At 32.7% G+C, this 20134-nt stretch overlaps 1 protein-coding gene across 1 annotated transcript in view; it reads right to left on the bottom strand.

Moving 5' to 3' along the window:
- LOC124355899 (ATP-binding cassette sub-family A member 2-like) overlaps nucleotides 1-20134 on the bottom strand; it is a 93181-nt gene that overhangs the window by 65041 nt on the left and 8006 nt on the right. Inside the window, 4 exon segments of the mRNA XM_046807053.1 lie at nucleotides 997-1143; nucleotides 5485-5570; nucleotides 11438-11632; nucleotides 17998-18333. Coding sequence (XP_046663009.1) covers nucleotides 997-1143; nucleotides 5485-5570; nucleotides 11438-11632; nucleotides 17998-18333 — 764 coding nt within the window.

Here is a 20134-nt window from a genome sequence, read left to right on the forward strand (position 1 = left end):
TTATTTTCTTAAAATTTGTTGTGATACCAAATTATTAAAAATGTTTCATCTGAGATTAGTTGACACAAGAAAACAGTATAGAATAGCTTGTTGGGGGGTGACTCAAATATCTCATAGAAAAATTAAGAGTAGGTAGTTCAAATCATTCATTCATCATTTTTTAAGAACAATATTAAATAAGAAAAAGAAAGACAGTTCATTCCCATTGTTCTTAGAGCTAAAAATCTTACAACTGAGACATCTGTACGTATAGGCCGATATCGGCCGATATGATGACACCTCCAATAGGTCGCCAGACTTAAAAACAGATGTCACAGAAGCTACCTTAAAGCTACTAGGAACCAAACCCTGAGAAAAAGACTTTTTGTATTTATCACAAAATAGTGGATAAAATACATCAATATTTTCTTTAATAGTACATATACTTAATTCATCCATACCACAGCTTGGCTTATTTTTCATATTAATTATTGTATTAAGTACTTCTTGGTGACTAGACTAAACTGAGTGAAAAAAGACTCATATTGAGATTTCTAGGAATAGATCATATCCAAATTGATTATATCTTAAATTAGACACAGCATTTGAAAAATAATCATTGAATGTATTTGGTATCAAGTATTCATTACCTTCCACGGCTAAAAAATTGCCCTCAACGATCAGCTTGCTTAAGGATTGTTTTCTGTTTTTGACTATTTTCCTCACAATAGCCCAATATTTTTTTGAATTCCATTTGCCCCATTGATCATAACTAAAAAATAGTTCATTTTTGCCTCTCTTATCCTTCTAGATACTAAACATTTATGTGTGTGTGTGTGTGTGTGTGTGTGTGTGTGTGTGTGTGTGTGTGTGTGTGTGTGTGTGTGTGTGTGTGTTTTTGTGCATATAGTGTCACAAAAATGTTTAATATTAAGTATTATTATCCTTGTTAAAATCTATATCTTCATGCATTTATTATAAAATTTTCAATCCATAAAATTAAAACAGTCTACCAACCTTTATACCACTTAGTTTTTCTTCTCCAACTCGTTTGAGCATGGCAGGCATTATGAAGACAAAACTGAATGTAGTCATGAGTGGAAATAATGCATTTGCAATACTGAAGAACTCATGACCTTTGTCAGGAAATCTCCGCACACCAATCTGAAAAATAAATATTTCAAGCAAGGAATGAACAAAAAATAACCTAAACACACATTTTAAAACCATAAAAAATTGCATTTCTTGAAATACCACAACGTGAAAAAAACTAATGTGCAAATAGAACAAAAGAGCAAAGAAACAACTTCTTTCTGCTGAAATTCACTCTCATCACAATCTTAATGTTGTAAAATTTTCTGCTAACAGTTATCTGTCACATTCGCACTAGTATTTAAGTGTTGATACATAATATACTCTGCATATTAAATCGTTCTTGAAAATCGTTTTATTAACATGTTTTTATTTCACTAATCGAATATGCTGGGAATGGTTAGTGGGCAGAGGCCAAAATTTACAAGGGTCTATAATAACATGCGGATGACAATCAGTCTGATACAGAAAATAAAAGTATTTAGACGATTGTGTAAAAACATTCTTTGAAATAAAGATTTATTTAATGACCTGTATGAAAGTAATTCAACAATTACAACCACTGTTTATGCAATAGTGAAATTTGCTTATGTTGTAATTCTAAATAATTAAAAATTGATTGAAAAAATCCAAATGTTCACCTTTTATTATATTTTAAAAACAAAAAATATATATATACAAATCTAAACCTAATAAGAACATAATACAACTTTAAAAAAACAAACAAATAAATTAAATTAACAAATTTTCACCAGGTCCAAATAAAAACAATACACATTTTAAAATTTAAATTTTTTCATTAAGTACAAGTTAGAACATCAGGAAATGACATTTTTTAAATTATGTATAATTTAAAGAAATTATATGTTTTAATAAAATTTAATATAACTAAAAGACATGCATTTGAATGAACAATTACTTAAGAAAATTAAATTTTTATCAATCTTTAGTATGGATACTGCAAAAACATTATATCCTTCAACTGTTTTCCTTGGGGCAAGTCTGATTATAATATGACCCAAAATACAAATATATATATATATATATATATATATATATATATATATATATATATACACATAAAGGACACCAATCACTTCATTGACAGACTTTCTGAAATACCCCAGCCCCTGGACGGTGAACTAATTTTGGCTACAGTTGACGTGGAATCATTGTACACAAATATTCCTCATGACGACGGAATAAGAACTGTAGAACATTTTTTAAATTTAAGACCTAGGAATTCAAAACCTTCTACTTCTTTTTTATCTGCCCTAGTAACCTTTATACTTACCATGAATAATTTTAGATTTAAAAACAAAAATTACTTACAAATGAAAGGAAACCGCAATGGGAACCAGAATGGCACCTTCATATGCAAATTTATTTTTGGGACTTCTTGAACAAAATTTTTTAACATCTCAAAATTTAAAACCGTTAGTTTGGTTCCGATTTATTGACGACATTTTTATTATTTGGCGACATGGCATGGATAGTTTAACACATTTTATTCAACAATTAAATTCATTTTCAGTTTTAAAATTCACTTTCAATATTTCTAAAAATCTTGTTACGTTTTTAGATGTCGATGTGTTTTTAGACCAGGGACACCTAAAAACGAAAATCCATGTCAAAGATACAAATCCAATGCAATATTTACACTACTCAAGCTGCCATCCTGGTTACGTTAAAAAATCTATTCCGAAAAGTCTAACTATTAGAGCAAACAGACTCTGCTCTAATAAACATGATTATTATTGTCACACTGAAAAATTAAAAAATGTTTTTAGAAATAGAGGATATCCTAACAAAATTGTAAATGATAACATGCAAAAATTAAAAAACTCTACTCCTAGGAATTATAAAAACCAAGGAAAATTTATTACCACCTATCATCCAGGGCTATACAAAATTAATGGTATAATAAAAACTGCACACAATATTCTACAGGCTTCACCTGTAACCAAAAATATATTCACTAATCCACCTAAAGTAATTTTTAAAAAGCCTCAAAATTTGAAAAAACATATTAGTAAGACCAAAACTACCCTCTGATGAGCTAACTCAAAATTTAAACAAACCTTTTGGCTGTGAACCCTGTTTTAAGCCTCGCTGCAAAACATGTAATTTAATAATAAGTTCAAAACATTTCTGTAGCAGCACAACTAAAAGGAATTATCCGATAATTGGTAAAATGACTTGTGAATCCAGCAATGTTATTTACCAATTGTCATGTAAAGACTGTCCGAAGGACTACATTGGTCAGACCATAACTCCATTGCACATTAGAATGAACAAAAATCGCAGCGATACAAATCTTGAAATTAAATCAAATCCTATTTCGGCCCATGCAATGGAGCATAACAAAAAATTCGATGAATGCTTTTCTCTAAAAAGTATTAACAAAATTCAGAACCCCCATAAACTTAAAATAAATTATTTAGAAATAGCTCATCAGAGGGTGCTACAAACTAAACATCCGGATGGTCTAAATTTAAGATACGGATAGCAGTATGTATAAATTACACGTTACAATTTTAATTTATAACATTACACATTTAACTACAATTTTAATTTATAACTTTATATTCCTTGTAATAAGCAAGATTATTTACTCTTTGTACGTAATTCAAAATTAGTTTTATTAACATATGATGTTTCTTTTGTTTATTATTTTTTGTTGATATATTTGCTTATTTACCTACTGTATATCTCTTGAAAATGTCTTAAGACGAAATATAGAGAATTTTTATGTTCTTTTCTTCTATTCTTTTCTATTCTTATTGAAGATATGAAGATATATATATATATATATATATATATATATATATATATATATATATATATATATATATACAGGGTGTACAAAAAGTCCCGGGTCGGTTAAATATTTTTCAAAATATTTAAAATAGAGCTACAAAACCTAACACAAAGTTACTGGACATATTAGTAGAGTACAGAGCCGCAAACCCGACCTCAAACGGATAACCGAGTCAAAAATTACAACTGTTTAAAAATGGCTAGAGTTTGCAACTTAGGTTAATGTAAAAAGTACACTGATGAGCTTTTTTATTTTAACTTACTTTTAACTACCTTCAAAGATTTGGATTACCCCAAAAAATTGTCAAAAATCAAATTAATAAATCAAAATTTCCAAAAAATTCATATGATTATTCAAAAGAACCTAAATTTATTACTCAATTCTTCCCTGGTCTACACAAAATTAATTCCATTATGGGTTTAATTTACTTCAAAGTTCCCGAGACACTTCAAATTTTATTTCAAAAGCACCTCGAGTAATTTTTAGAAGACCTCCAAATTTGAAAAACAAGCTTGTTAACACACTAGTTCCAAAATCTATCAACTATACAAGAAATGGATGTGATCCATGTAAAAAACCACGTTGTGGAACATGTAAAATTATGAGTTCTTCAAGAGAATTCAATAGCAGTAGTACTGGAATGATCTATCCTATAATTGGCAAAATTGACTGTAATTCAAAAAATGTAATATACCAAATTAATTGTAAGTTTTGCTCCAAACAATATATTGGCCAAACATCAAACCATTCAAGAATCTGGTTTAATTTAAACAGGGCATAGGTTTGACATTTTCCATAAAGATGAAGATAAACCATTGGCAAGACATTGTCTAGAACATAAACAAGACAAAATTGAAGAGTGTTAAATTAAAAGGAATCCACCAAATACCACAATGCCCTGATGAAAACTACAACAGTTTAAAATTAAAGCACATGGAGCAAGCTCATCAAATTATGTTCAAGACAAAAAATCCATTTGGTCTAAATTTAAGATAACTATTTAAATAATTTTAATACATTCAAAATTTGTCATAAATTACAAGTTGTATTCCATCCTTCGTAAAAATCAACTGTTCCAACAAGATTGAATTAGAAAAATTTCATGTCAGCTGGACTTTATCAAATTTTATGCACTGTGTTTACATTTATGTTTTCTTAATTCTTGTTTACGTGTTATAGTTTTGTATTAATTTTTATTTAAAACTTCCTGAAGAGGGGGGTGGGAGGTGGGGGTATTAAATCCCCCGAAATATAGAAGTGAAAAATAGTTCTTTTGTTTTCTTCTATTCAAAACAGTGATTAGTAAGTAAGACATTTGGCATATACATATATATATATATATTTGTATTTTGGGTCATATTATAATCAGACTTGGCCCAAGGAAAACAGCTGAAGGATATAATGTTTTTGCAGTATCCATATATATATACAATCTACAAATATATGTAAAATTATTCTGTGAACATTGTCTTGAATAAAATTTTGATGATGAAATTATCAGCTGATGACCGAAACAATATATAAATATTGGGATATGTATGTATATTATTATAACTTATAACTACCATCACTTTTACAGTATAAACACCTACCTGTACAGAATTACCAGTTACTTGCTTTATGAAATTTGTTCCCAATATCATTTGTATCACCAGAAACATGTTTTCTATATATTGTTCTGAAAGAAGAAAACCAACGCAATAAAATACTTATTTCAAAATATCAATAGCATTGTTATAGAACAACAATGATATTAATCATACTATTATAACAGTTGCATTTTCATTGCAAATCCGTAAAATTTCATCATTATAGCTAATATAAAATCTCTCAGTTATAATAAAACTCAACATAGTCAATAACCATGACCTGGCAGGATCATATCCGTGGAAAAGGATGAGAGAGATATATATTAAGGGATTCCAAATCATTACAATTGAAGAGAGATATGAAAAGAAGCCAAGATTTTGATATTGATTTATATACAACAATAAAAAAAACAATACTGATTTTGATTGTTTTTATTAACATATCGTACTAGAATTTTTTGTATGGCACAGTTTTTGTTAGTAAAACAATTAAGTTTATACTTTTGGTAATGATAAAAACAATGTCCTATATTATAGTGATTACACTTTTATACTAACATCCTCCATTTCCCCTGCTCCAAAAAGACAAAAGGATTTAATAGATGGAGGTACGCTTCTGTAAAAGCAATACAGTTAATTGTATTTTTCAATTAAAATTTAGAGACTAAATAGTAACATTTACTGTTTATTCATTGCATACAGAGAGTTTCTTTTATATACCGTATATATATTGAAAACATTTGAACGTTCTGGAATAGTTTATATATTTTAAAACTGAATCTCTGCATGATAACACAAGAGTTGGAAATAATTATTATATTCAGTGATCCTTCACTTTCCCATGGAGATGAACCAGTAAGAGTCAGTGGTACCTAATTCTTAAATGAGAACAATGTAAAGTTGTATACCGTACTGTAGATAATACAAACTATAAAATACATTCTGAATAGAATGTATAGAATATAGAAACAGCTGATGTAAAAAGAGGGATCCCACAAGGATCCACACTTGGACCAGTACTCTTCCTCCTCTTCCTCACAAATGACATGACAAAGTGGTTGAATAATGCTTGTACCACTATAATGTATGCAGATGAGATTGTATTAACTATCTTAAATAAAGTAATAAAAATGCTTGAAGCAAACTATTGCATGCTTCAACCAAGCTAAACAGTACTGCATAAACAATGATCTAGTTTTAAATAAAAATAAAACTGTCCAAATAGTCTTCAATACACAAAAAATCACGAACACAGCACCTCCCTCTGGCCTGGAAATAAGCATCATGACAGAATATTTAGGCATCACTCGAAATTGTTTTAGAAGCCACACATGACCAACTTAGTAAGAAACCTGAGGTATAGCATAGTTTTCCAACAAAAAAAGAGCAATAAGATGATCACTAGCACAATATTACTCCACCAAGAAAACTGCCGGGAACCTTTTAAACAATTAAAAACTCGTATAATAACCTCTCTTTACATAAGGGTGCGATTTGCCTGGTGTAGAACTTTTTTTAAAGTTTGTTAATCATTGGTATAACAAATAATATTATTTTATTACCAGCCAAAATATAACACAATCACTACATATTTAAATTAGGAAATATTTCCTCAACAACTAATTAGATAGAAAGATGTATTCTTTTTAACATTTTTTACTTTGGCCTATTTTTGACGACAGCTTGCCCGACAGTATCGTGCTTCCTGCAAATCACACTGCTTCCACAGACAACAGTCCAACAACTTGCACAGAGAACACTTTTTTAGAGGAAGGAACACGACAAGAGAATATAATGGAATGAAACAAAATACCCAGGATCAAATCTCAATAGCTCACCAAAATATAGATGGCCTAAAAAACAAAATAGGAAGACTGACACACTTCCTCCACAAGTTCAATCCACACATAATAATTCTAACAGAACATGGGCTAAATAGTGATTACTTGAAAAACACCAAGATACCTGAATACGAATTCATCGGAGGTTTCTCCAGAACTCACCACAGGAAGGGAGGAGTTGCTGTATTTGTTAGCTCTAAATTAAAAAATACAATCAGCATAGTATCCATCTCTGACATATCATCTGAGCTATCGTGTGAAGCCATTTTACTAAAGATAACATTAATTTAGAAAATCCAACTTTTACTTAATGGGAATCTACAGATCACCACACAGCAGGCTAGAAAACTCACTGGATGCATTATCAGCTGAACTGGACAAAATACACTGTATAAACAATCCAATAGTCATTATGGGTGATATTAATGTGGACAACTTGACGAACAATAATGACAACCAAACTTTGACAGATGCCCTAGAAGGATACAACATAAAAAGACTAGAACTGCCTCCCACACGAATTACACATCATAGCCAGACATCTATTGATTGTATCTGTACAAATCTGAACGAGGACCATCTATCACATGAAGTAATCAGCTCAGGACTATCTGACCACACAGCGCAAATCTGCTACATCAAGACAGACTTACAAAATGACAATACAGCAAAATCCAAAAAAAGACTAATCAATCACAATACAATAGAGGAAGTGAGGAAAATCCTAGCCTCCCAAGACTGGTCACAAGTTACTCAAAAAACAGGCACAGAAACAGCTTTTTCAGCCTTTAACAGCGTTATGAAATACGCGATGGACATATCTTGCCCACATAAAACTTTTAAATTAAAAACCAATCACGCAAAAAGAGTATGGGATACTGAAAGTGAGACACTACGAAAATCATATTTGGAAGCCTTGAACATAGAAATACTTACTGGAGATGTAAATGATAAAAGGGAAACAGCAACTAGGAAGAAGATGTATGATCTTAAGCTAAAAGAACTTAAGAAGAAGCAAAATGCGGAATTCATAGAGCAGGCTGACAATAAATCAAAAGCTGTCTGGAGGGTAATCAACTCTGAAAGAAAACAAAACACCACAACCATAATTCCTGCAAGCTTCATTGTTGAAGGTGAATTACACAATTCTCCCAATAGCATTGCCAATGCTTTAAATCAATTTTTTTCCAGAATAGCAGAGAAGACACGACAAAAATAGAACACCGAATCAAAATCCTACACCAGCAAATGTTATTCAGGCTCACTTTGTTACTAACTTGCAGCACCACAACAATACTGAAGAAGAAATAGGAACAATTATTGACTCCATGAAAGCTAAAACATCTGCTGGAGAGGACGACATTTCTTCAAAGCTAATTAAACATTGTAAAAGTGAACTTTTAACCCCACTGACAACTCTTATAAACAAATCTCTGGACGAAGGAATTTTCCCTAACAGTCTAAAAGTGGCTAAAGTCTATCCCAAGTACAAAAGTGGCCAAATAAATGATGCTGTTAACTATCGACCAATATCTCTGATATCAAATTTTTCTAAGATCCTAGAGCGAGTAATGTTGAACAGACTTATAGCACATCTGCAGCAACACAACCTCCTGACCTCTAGAGTCTAGACAACATGGATTTATCAAGAACAGATCAACAACAACTGCAGTAGTACAACTAATTGAATACATTATTGATAAAGTAGACCAGGGATTTGTTGCAACAAGTGTCATGCTCGATTTCAGCAAGGAATTCGACTGCCTGGACCACAACCTATTAATTGGAAAGCTCAAGGCACTTGGGATAATTGGAAAAGAAGCTAGCTGGTTCACAAGTTATCTCAGCGATAGGAAACAATTGGTTGAGCTCAGCTACAAGGATAACAACACCCTTCTCACAGTAAAATCTGAAACCCTCCCAATGAAAAGAGGAGTGCCACAAGGATCTGTCCTTGGCCCTGTACTTTATATACTCCTCACCAATGATTTTCCAAGTTACCTTTCAGAGTTTTGTGAGACAGTGATGTTTGCTGATGACACAGCACTACTTATTGCCACCAAAAATCGACAAGAGCTTGAAATAAACTCCTATGTGGCATACAACATGGCAAAACAGTACTGCCTTCAAAATGATCTGGTCCTGAATGAAAGTAAAACCTATCAACTGATATACACATCACTTCCCAATGACTACCAAGGCCTTCCAGAACTAACAACACTAAACTCGAATAAATATCTAGGCATAGTCCTTGACAACAATCTCTCATGGACACATCATGTGACCCAACTTTGTAAAAAACTGAAGATGGGTCTCTATGCTATACGAAGGCTAAAGCAGGTCAGTGATAACAGAACAGCCATCATAGCCTACTACTCTTTATTTGAAACCCACCTAAGATATGGTTTAGTGGCCTGGGGTGGGACAAGCGCCTCAAACCTCCAAAGAGTATTGGTAATTCAGAAAAGAGCCATAAGAACACTGAAAGGACTAAGACCACAAGAGACATGTAGAGAAGCCTTCAAGGAGCTCAGGATCTTGACAGTTACTGCACTCTATATTCTTGAAACAGTAATGCATGCAGTAAAAATAGGCCGAGCCAGATTAGGAGACCACCACACATACAACACAAGGCATAGGCACAACTTCGCACTCGACACTCATCATCTCTGTCTATTCGAGAAGAAACCATCTTATCGAGGAGCTGCCTTCTACAACTGTCTGCCAGAAGAAATGAAGAGAATCCCTGAGAAGAATCTGAAGAGAAAACTCATGGACTGGCTGCTGGAACGAACAATATACACAGTCCAGGAGTTTTTGGATTGGAGAACTCAGCAATGAAGATGAATAATGACAAATTCTGTAACTCTTACTGTACATACTTTTTACCTAATTCGAACTTAACAATTGTAATTCAAATGACACAATCGCTGTACTCAATGTATATGTGAATAAAGATTTGATTTTATTTGATTTGATTTGATATTTTTTCATCCTTATCACCTTCAAAATTCATATTAAACATAAAACGTTAAAAACTTTTAACATTACAAATTGCGCCAAATTTATCTTCTTAAAACCTTTAGATTGCATTTGTGTCTTTTACAATACAATTACAGAACAGATACCAAAACAGCTCATCACGGTTCAGTTCTATTGTTTGGTCTTTGACTTTGATCACTCGTGTCACTTACACTGGTGTCTCAAAAAATATTTTGTAACCTCAGCTATCAACAACACATTTTATAGCTGAAAGATAACCTATTTTTGCCATGAAAGAAAGTTATACTAGTTATAATAATGGTATTATATAATGGTCAGCAACATAGTTAAAAAGCAACATAGTCTAAATGGAGAATGGGTTTAGCTTTGGCAATTATTACATGATGTAATAAAATTTAACACACTAACACATTTTAATGCTCTTTGTTTTCAAAAGCGAGTTTGAAAAAAAAAATTTGACACAATTTTGTAAAAAAATTTAAAAGTAAGTGATTTTAAGTGTTTTGCAGAAATTTTCTGAAGCTGTATTACCCTCAAAGCCGGAAAAAAGATCTTCAGAGAAATCTGGTGATATGGCAACCCTATGAGATGAAATGGATGCTGCTGCTTTATACTCCACTATGCACAGCAAGATTGCCAAACTAAGAAATTTTAGTGTTAGGGCATATGTTCCTATTTTCTAACACAACTTAAGTAACAAAATAAAATACCATTCACTTTGCAATACCTAGTAATTCAGCTGTCTAAGTCAGCAACGCACAGAACTACTAAAATCTTTTTAGTTCATGTTTTTAAATATGGTACCAAAATTAAAAAATCCTAAATTTTGCGCCTTTCTTCCACATTTTGTGCCTTGGGCAGGAGTGTAGATTGCCTATATGGATAAGTCAGCACTGGGAAACAGTCTCCAGCTTTGTTGGCTATGAGTGATCATTCATTGTAGAGTACCTTCCTCAAGATACACCAATATCTTACCACACCACAGAGGATGAATGTCTGCTGAACCTTAATATGTACTACTTTACCGAAATATAAATAATTATATTATTATGCTACTTTCAGGTATTAACTGGTTTAAACTTAACTTTTCTGGAGTAATTTTAAGATCTTACCTGCAAAAAAGCTGTAACCAAATAATTCATTTTCAGGACTTGTTTCATCATGGTACACTCTGATTTCATATTTTAATTTTGTTTTAGAAATTTCGTTCCCAAATGCGATGCCAACCATCTTCGATAGTTTAGACTCTTCTTCTTCACTGTTCAACCACTTATTCAGGTCACTTTCACTAAAGAAATGTGTTATATCTAAAACATAAAAATCATGTTATAAATTGCACATTCATATTTTGTCTCGCTTTAGAGGAAAAGTATTTAATGAATACATTATATGATCAATGATCAACTATTAGTGATTGAAACCTCAATCATTTTCTCATGAATAGAAATTTTTCACTGGCCTTATTGTTAAGTCTATATAATAATGCACAATTTAGTTTTTAAAGTTGTCATTATAACATCGTCTTTATATATACTACACGATTACACAATTACTGTTATGTTAAGATGACCATAATGCACCAGGGTGATGCACGAAGTTCAGTACTTGGTATTTGCAAATGTGACATAAACCTCTATATAGTGCTGGGAACAACAGATTAAAACAATTTGGAAAAACCAATTTGATCGATTCTATTTTTTGGTAGCAGTTGAAATTTTTATTAAATTACTTGCTCTGAACTAAGGGAAACTAGTTATTTAATTTTAGCTAATTAGTTTTGTTTTATCAGGTGTTTCATTTAAGTGGGTGAACCAGCCAAATGGACTCAATTGGTTGTTTTTCTGAAATTATTTTAAATATTTCAATCTACTAATGTTACTCCATAAACAAAATTATGAACCATAAACATAAACTAGTTGAGAGTTAGCTCTGAAGTCAGGCTGAAAGAACTAACTGAGCAAGAAAATAAAACTAAAGCCTTCTTAAAATCCCTCTTAAGTACAACTCAGGCTTTTTTAACACAGGTTCCACAGATAACCACGGAGATAACTGATTATACCAGGAAGCAACAATACACAGAAAAACATGAAAACCTGCAAGCCAACTCATTAAAAACCAAAGAAATCTTACAAAACCAAACTATAGAGATTACAAAATTGCCAACAGCACAAAGTCAAGACACTAGTAATGAACCTCCAGCTCAGGAATCTTCAATATTTTTACACCCTACACCAAAGAAAATAAAAACTACAGCAAATCCTCCTTCTTCAGCAGGAGAAACTCTGCATCAAAGCTATATCCTCAACGAATGCTTAAAGAACACCAACAATAAGAGAATACCCTGCTGCTCCTATATAGAATCCTCAATGAAAAAAAAGAGAACTCAGCTCCACTGTAAGCTATTGAGATTGGCAATGTAACCTCAAACACAAAGCCAATGTCAGAAACAGTAGGCCTTATTGACCATGGGCACCTTAAAACTCAAGAGCATTTTTTAGAGTTTCGCCAAAAAAGGGAGAGGAAACTAAAAAGCACCCAAAAGACTCTAATTTATTGAAACACAAAACTCAAAGGCCGAGCTGTATAAAAATACTGCACCAAAATGTGGATAGATTAGCTAATAAAATTGATAAAGTAAACCATTTATTAAGTGAAGAGGCTCCAGATGTAGTTGTTTTAACAGAGCATGGACTGAAAGACGATGAACTAAAAACACAGTATTAGACGGATACAAACAGATAACTAGCTTCTGCAGAAGAAATCACTTAAAAGGTGGAGTCACAATCTATGCCCAAAACGATGTTGAACCCCATACTGAGAGTACGAGTACACACTTACTCAGCACAGAACTAATATGTGAGCTCTCAATGGTCAAGATAAAGACCAAACACAAAGATGTCTGTATCTTGGGAATCTACAGACCCCCTAAAGCCAACCTTGAAGATTCTCTTAAAATACTATCAGAAGGCCTAGACGAGATTACACTCTGGAACAGCGAGATCATTATTGTTGGAGACATCAACGTCGACAACCTTGAAAAGAGCATCAAACCCCAATAAAACTAAGCTAAACGAATACCTGGCAAACTACAACATACAAAGACTAGATATAGGAACCACAAGGAAAACTTCAACATCTGAAACCTCTATCGACTGTGTTTGCACAAATATTGACCAAAAAGACATCCAGGTCAATATCCTAAATACAGGAATATCCGATCACAAAGCCCAATTATGTGTTGCCACCATCGCTCTTGAAAAACCAAAGCCAACTATGGTGTACAAAAGAAATTTTACAGACCGAAAACTGGAAGACCTAAAATTGCTACTTGAGGAACAGAAGAGGTGGTATGAGATATACTCAGCAAGCAGTATAAACACATCCTACAATACCTTTCTTAACATTCTCACCACAAACATGAACACTGCATGTCCTGTCACGAAAAGAAAAAATAACGGAATGAAGAAGCATAAGTACAAGTGGGACAAAGAAGTCAATGCCCTCAAAAGAAGTTTCATAGCAGAGCAGGAAAACTATCTTACATCAGGCCAAGAAATGCACAAACAACGAATGGTTGAGAAGAAAAGAGATTACGATCTGAAGGTAAAACAACTTAGAAAGGAAGCAACATCATACAGAGTAGAAAACGCTGACAACAAGAGCAAGGAACTATGGAGGATAGTCAACAGCGAAAGATGCACCGGGAATCACAGAACCCCAGCAAATTCAACACTCAATACCAATGGAAAGATTATTCGTGACCCCAACATCATTGCTCATGAGTTCAACACATTCTTTGTTAATATAGCTGCCACAACCTTGGCCAAAGCAGGGCAGATGGACACTGAAAGGAGAACTGTCAACCATATACACAACATAGGCGACCTAGTACTCTACCCAACAAACGAAGAGGAAATCAGGAATATCATCCTGTCCATGAAGCCAAAGTCATCATATGGATATGATGAGGTCTCCAACAAATTACTTCGTCACTGCATGGAAGAACTTATACCCTCGCTTGTACATATTGTAAATGGGTCATTCAGAGAAAGCACATTCCCAAAAAGGCTGAAGATCAGCAAAGTGTACCCGAAACTAAAGAAAGGAGACACTACTCAACTAAACAATTATCGACCCATCTCTTTCGTACCTACCTTTTCCAAAGTTCTGGAAAGAGTAGCCTTAGCCAGACTAATAAAGCATGTCAAGAGGTATGGGCTACTAACTACAGCGCAGAATGGGTTCACCAAATGTCGATCCACTAATACAGCAATCATAGACCTTGTGGAGACAATGATTGATCACATCAAGGAAGGAAATACTGCCACAGGAATATTTTTAGATCTAAGAAAAGCCTTCGATTGCCTAAGCCATAGCCTCATACTAGAAAAGCTAAAGTCAATAGGTGTTAGGGGAACTGCTGCCGACTGGTTCTCCAGCTATCTCAGTGACAGGTCGCAAATGGTAGAAGTCCAACACAAACTAAACACCAAGATCACAACAGTCAGGTCCAAGCCTCTGCCTATCAAGAGTGGAGTACCGCAGGGCTCAGTACTGGGGCCAGTACTTTTTATACTCTTCGTGAACGACATGCCCTCCCAACTTGAAGAGTTCAGCAAAGTTCACATGTACGCAGAAGATACCATTCTCACTCTTGGGGCGAAGACACCGGACAACCTTGACATACAATCCTTCATAGCATACAATATGGCCGTACAATACTGTCAACAGAACAACTTAGTCGTCAACAAAGGAAAAACTCAACAGATGGTGATTGGCAAGGAAAAAGAGGGTGTAAGTGGAGTGCCAGAGCTTGCAGTATGCTACGAAGTAAAGTACCTTGATGAAAACCTTAGCTGGGCAAGGCATGTCGACACTGTATGTAGTAAGTTAAGCTCTGGGCTCTATGTCCATAAAAGAATGAGCCAGATCTCAGATGACAAAACTGTAAGGACAACTTATTTCGCCCTTTTTGAGACGCATTTGAGGTATGGCCTTGAAGCCTGGGGCAACTCGTCAGGAGGCAACTTACAGAGAGTGCTCATCCATCAGAAGAAAGCAATAAGAGTGATGGCAAGACTGGGCTTTAGAGACTCGTGCAGAAATGCTTTCAAGGAACTACGCATATTGACAGTCGTGGGACTATATATTCTTGAAACCACGATCTATGCAAGAACAAGCAACCTTGAAAGACGAGGCAATATTCACCACTATGGAACCAGGAACGCTGGCACTTATGACCTACCTGCCCACCGCCTTAACATCTTCAAGAAAAAGCCATCATATATTGGTGCAAAGTTCTGGAATTTGCTGCCAGCACATGTTGCCCAACTAGACATCAAATCCTTCCGAAGAGGACTTATGAACTGGCTGATGGACCGCCCATTCTATTCGGTGCAGGAGTTCCTGAGGTGGAAGGAGGACTACAACCCCTAAACTGGAGAACGAAGATACCAATTGTTCTGAAAATTTTTCTGAAACACACACACACACACACACAAATACACCTTTTGTAACACATACACACATAAAAATGACAATTGTACTGATCTTGACGATTATGTTCAAATAAACAATGTCTTATGTCTTAAATTGTTTTTATTTAAATGAATGAGTTTACCAGTCTGCAATTAAAGTTCAAGCTCCTGCCTTAATTAAACTATTATTAAGAGTAACATTTTATGACATACGTATTTCATTTCCTAATAGTCACAATAATAGAGGTAATTATATTAAATCCACTGTAAATGTTGAATCAAAACTAGTAAATGTTTATTTTCAACATCTTTCACAAGGTTAGTAATTGAAAAAACAACCGATTCAAAAGGAGGTTTTAAAATTAACTAATTGTCTAATCACGACACCAGATATATGGGACAGACTATGGTAATTAGATGTACTTAATAAATCGACATCAAGATTATTATTTGTTAAGAGATGAACGTAATTAATCAATTTTATTAATCAATAACTATATCATAAAACTTTTATTCAATAAAATAATACAATAGAGTAGTCAGACGTTTTTACTTAAAGTACAAAGTTAACTGAAAATAAAAACAAAGGAATCATGTCAAATAAAAACAAATCAACTCGAAGATATGCAATTGGAGTTGCTTTCATAAAATGAGCGAATCTTCTGTATAAATATAAACATCAAGTCTCAGTAAGTATTCATAATGATGATCTGTATGACTCTACAATTCCACGTTTCAACTTATTTTAGTTGCCCCTCACGAAGTTCCTACTGTGACTATATCTCATGTATTGAAAGTTATTAAATTTACATGGTTGTCAACAGTTAAATGATAACCATTTATATGATCAAGATGGTTGAATAACACGCTTTTAACAGATATTGTAAGATTGTTATCCCTGGCTTTACATGCTCAACTCATATGAGTGGTGTGATGATTTTGGCATCTTTCTTTTAATTGGGCATATGAAAACATTGAAAATCAATATAACACATCAAAATAAAGGACTGTTTGTTGTTTAAAATGACTTTCTTGTAGAGATGATCGATAGGTTGACATTTTATAATCTCATAGGTGTTGATTAACATCGAATATTGAGGAGCACATGTTAGCCAAGTCTGCCTGTAATATAGTGCACAGTGTGATTGATGGTTACATTATTTTACCTCCAATTGTACATCCTTAATATTTTATAAGCAATTACAGATAAAACACTTGGTACATGATTACTACACCTAGAAATCCACTTTTTGAAGTAACTATCAGTTATCTATCATATCTATGGAACAGCCTGTAAGAAGCCAGAAGAAAATCTTAAATGAGAGCATAGGTCGAGTAGTACATCAAATTAAAGGGCTCTATTAGGAGAATACAATGCCAAAAATCCTACCTCAAAAAGTTCACTCCATTATAAAATTGCACTGGTGACAATGTATATCCTGTTGTGGACTGTTTAATATTCTTTTCTTGGCTCAAGTTGGGAAAGATAAACTTTATTAATGCATATTGGACCTAATAAATAATGGTTTAGCGTAGTTAGTGACGCTTCACATTCAATAAAGAGTATAGTATACAAGGAGTTTGACAAAATATTAAACAAAAACATAGGTCAAGGTTTACATAATTTTAAAGGGTTTGTCTAGCAGAGATGAATACCACAAAGGATCATCCAGTGCATAATGGCAGATGTTCAAAAATTTTACTTGGTTGTAGATAGACATTTTATTAGTACCGTACCTACAATTTAAGTGCACTAATATATCAAAGATAAATCGCTGCTATAATCTGAATACTGCGTTATGCCCGTCATAGAAAAATACACTGTGATGTTATTAATTAATAAAGTTTAGCAATTTGGTCTTAATTTACTGATACAGGGAAAAACCTGGTATCAGTTACAATGGAAAGTTCTTATAAGGTTCCTCTTCGGAGTTTACAAATAGCAATTAGCCAGTCTATTCGTAGTATACCATTTTTTCTGATGTAGTCCTGCTGTCCAACCTTCTAACATCTCAGTATTGTTTAACAAATTTGTTATTTTTAATTTAATTTGGTTGAGAAGAATAAACAGCATTCTCTAAAATTATTTCACATTATTCAATATACACTTATTGAACACAGTCTTGTGCACTAGGGCTTTTGTAAAAGACTGTGGCGTAAACTATCATGATGATATCTGTAATTTCTTTACTCACTGAAGTTATTCTTGAGTGAAGTCTCATTCAAACTGTTCTCAAGTTGGTGCATTATATTTTTTGTGAACTTTGTGTGAGGAGCGTATGCTATTTGACGAATGCCATAAAAATTGTAGCCTGCAAAAGTATCAACCAGATCCTTAAAGTTTTGAACAGGGTAGGTATGGTATTGATTGTCAGTACTTTGCTCTGTAGGAGCATACTTTGTGAGTAGGTAATATAGCAGTAGAGGTAGCACCACTTCCAAGCAGCTCAAGAACCAGTGTCTTTGCCTAAGGATGTAACTCTTCCAGAGTATCACCTTGAACTTCTGCCATAGATCAGCCATTCTTCTTTCTGAAAACAAAATGAATTTATATTAAAAATACTGAGGAAAAAAAATACAGTAAGTCTAAATAAAATGTCTTCTCGAATAATAAAATAATAAGAAAAAAGTTCCATGATTATTAATAAACCATAGAATTGAGATCATCATAAACATTGTTATTGTACCTTGTTTTATTCATAAAACACATAGTTACACAAAGAAATATTTTTGTTCATTTAGAGGAGAATACAAAGCTACTAATGCATAAAACTTCATTTACAGTACACAGTGCCAGTCTAAATATAGTATTAAATCACATTCAAAATTCAAAGTTTGGTCTTACATTACTCACAAAACTTTTTATTAGTAGATACATTTTCTGCCAATTTATTTTCATTAACAAGTATTGTAAATAACAGCTTACTCAAAGCAGTGTAATTCTGGAGAAATAATCTGGATTCTTGTTTAAATTTTGTAAATTTTTAGAGAATCGCTTAAAAATTAATTAGAATTTTAATAGTACATTCTCACCTTTGAATGCCAAGGTATATGAAGGGGATAGAGAACCACAAATTGCATTTATATTGTTTCAATTTACCAACGTATAACTATGCCATAACTACAAAAAAGTAACAAAAACGAAATTATGCGATTTAACAAATTATGAAACATTAAAAATGTCTTGTTAATCTTGTGAGATAGACAATTAATAAACAACCAACAACATGAATTCTAACATCAGTTGTATTCTATTTTATTGTAATCTACATGAAAATTCCTTTCCCTTGAATAAAAAATGAGTTTTTTTAACTGAATGTTTAGAGTATTGTCTTATATTGTCATGAAACACTTAATAAAGCTTTGAGAATCATAACAAAATTAAATTTTAGATCATCTTGTAGGTCTATATTTAAACAGTTAAATTTATTGACCATTCCATCACTTTATATATATGAGGTCTTAATGTATACCCATAAAAACTTACTTAATAATATCACCACAAAAGATCATGATTATAATACAAGACAGAGAGACAGACTTACATACCCAATCCATAGAACTAAATTATTTGAAATGTCCCCTTATTACAAAGGACTAAAATTTTACAATAAAATTCCAATATCTCTATCCTCTTTGCCTCCAGAAAAGTTCTCTGTAAAATTAAAACATATTTTAATAGAGAAAGAATATTATTCAGAAGCTGATTTTCTAAATGATGCAACCTTCATTAATTAAATTACCCCCCAACCGTATCAAAACATTTTGATGTATATATATTAATTCCACTGTATTTATTTTATCACTAATTATTTTTAAATGTGTTTTATGTTTTGTAAATTATTTTATTTTAGTGTAATAATAGCTACATCTATCTTTATTTAATTTTAATATGAATTATAATCTGTACCTGTATCATTAGAGTTTACTGTTTTATATACTGGATCACTGTTTGTGCGATTAATATTGATTATTTATCAATGAATTGTTAATTATGTTTATAACTTTTTTTTAATTAGGTTTAGTATATTTTAAACTATATTGACGAGTCACCTGTTCATTGTAGATTTTATCTACTACATTTATGTAACGTTATGTGACAATAAATTTCTGATTCTGAATAAAAAAGCTCTGTAAAATCAACCACAAGCATAATTTTGCATCGTAAGTACTGTAGATACAAAATGCAACCAATATGAGTTTGATTACTCAATTAATTACAATAACCCCCCCCCCCCGCAAGATTTTCTATTGTAAGAACTTTTTCGGAATAAGCAAAATATCTTATTAAAATGTATGCACAAAATTTTAAATAAGCAACTAAAAAGACGT

The sequence above is a fragment of the Homalodisca vitripennis genome, chromosome 2 (genome assembly GCF_021130785.1).
Source record: "Homalodisca vitripennis isolate AUS2020 chromosome 2, UT_GWSS_2.1, whole genome shotgun sequence".
Taxonomy (NCBI): Eukaryota; Metazoa; Arthropoda; class Insecta; order Hemiptera; family Cicadellidae; genus Homalodisca; species Homalodisca vitripennis.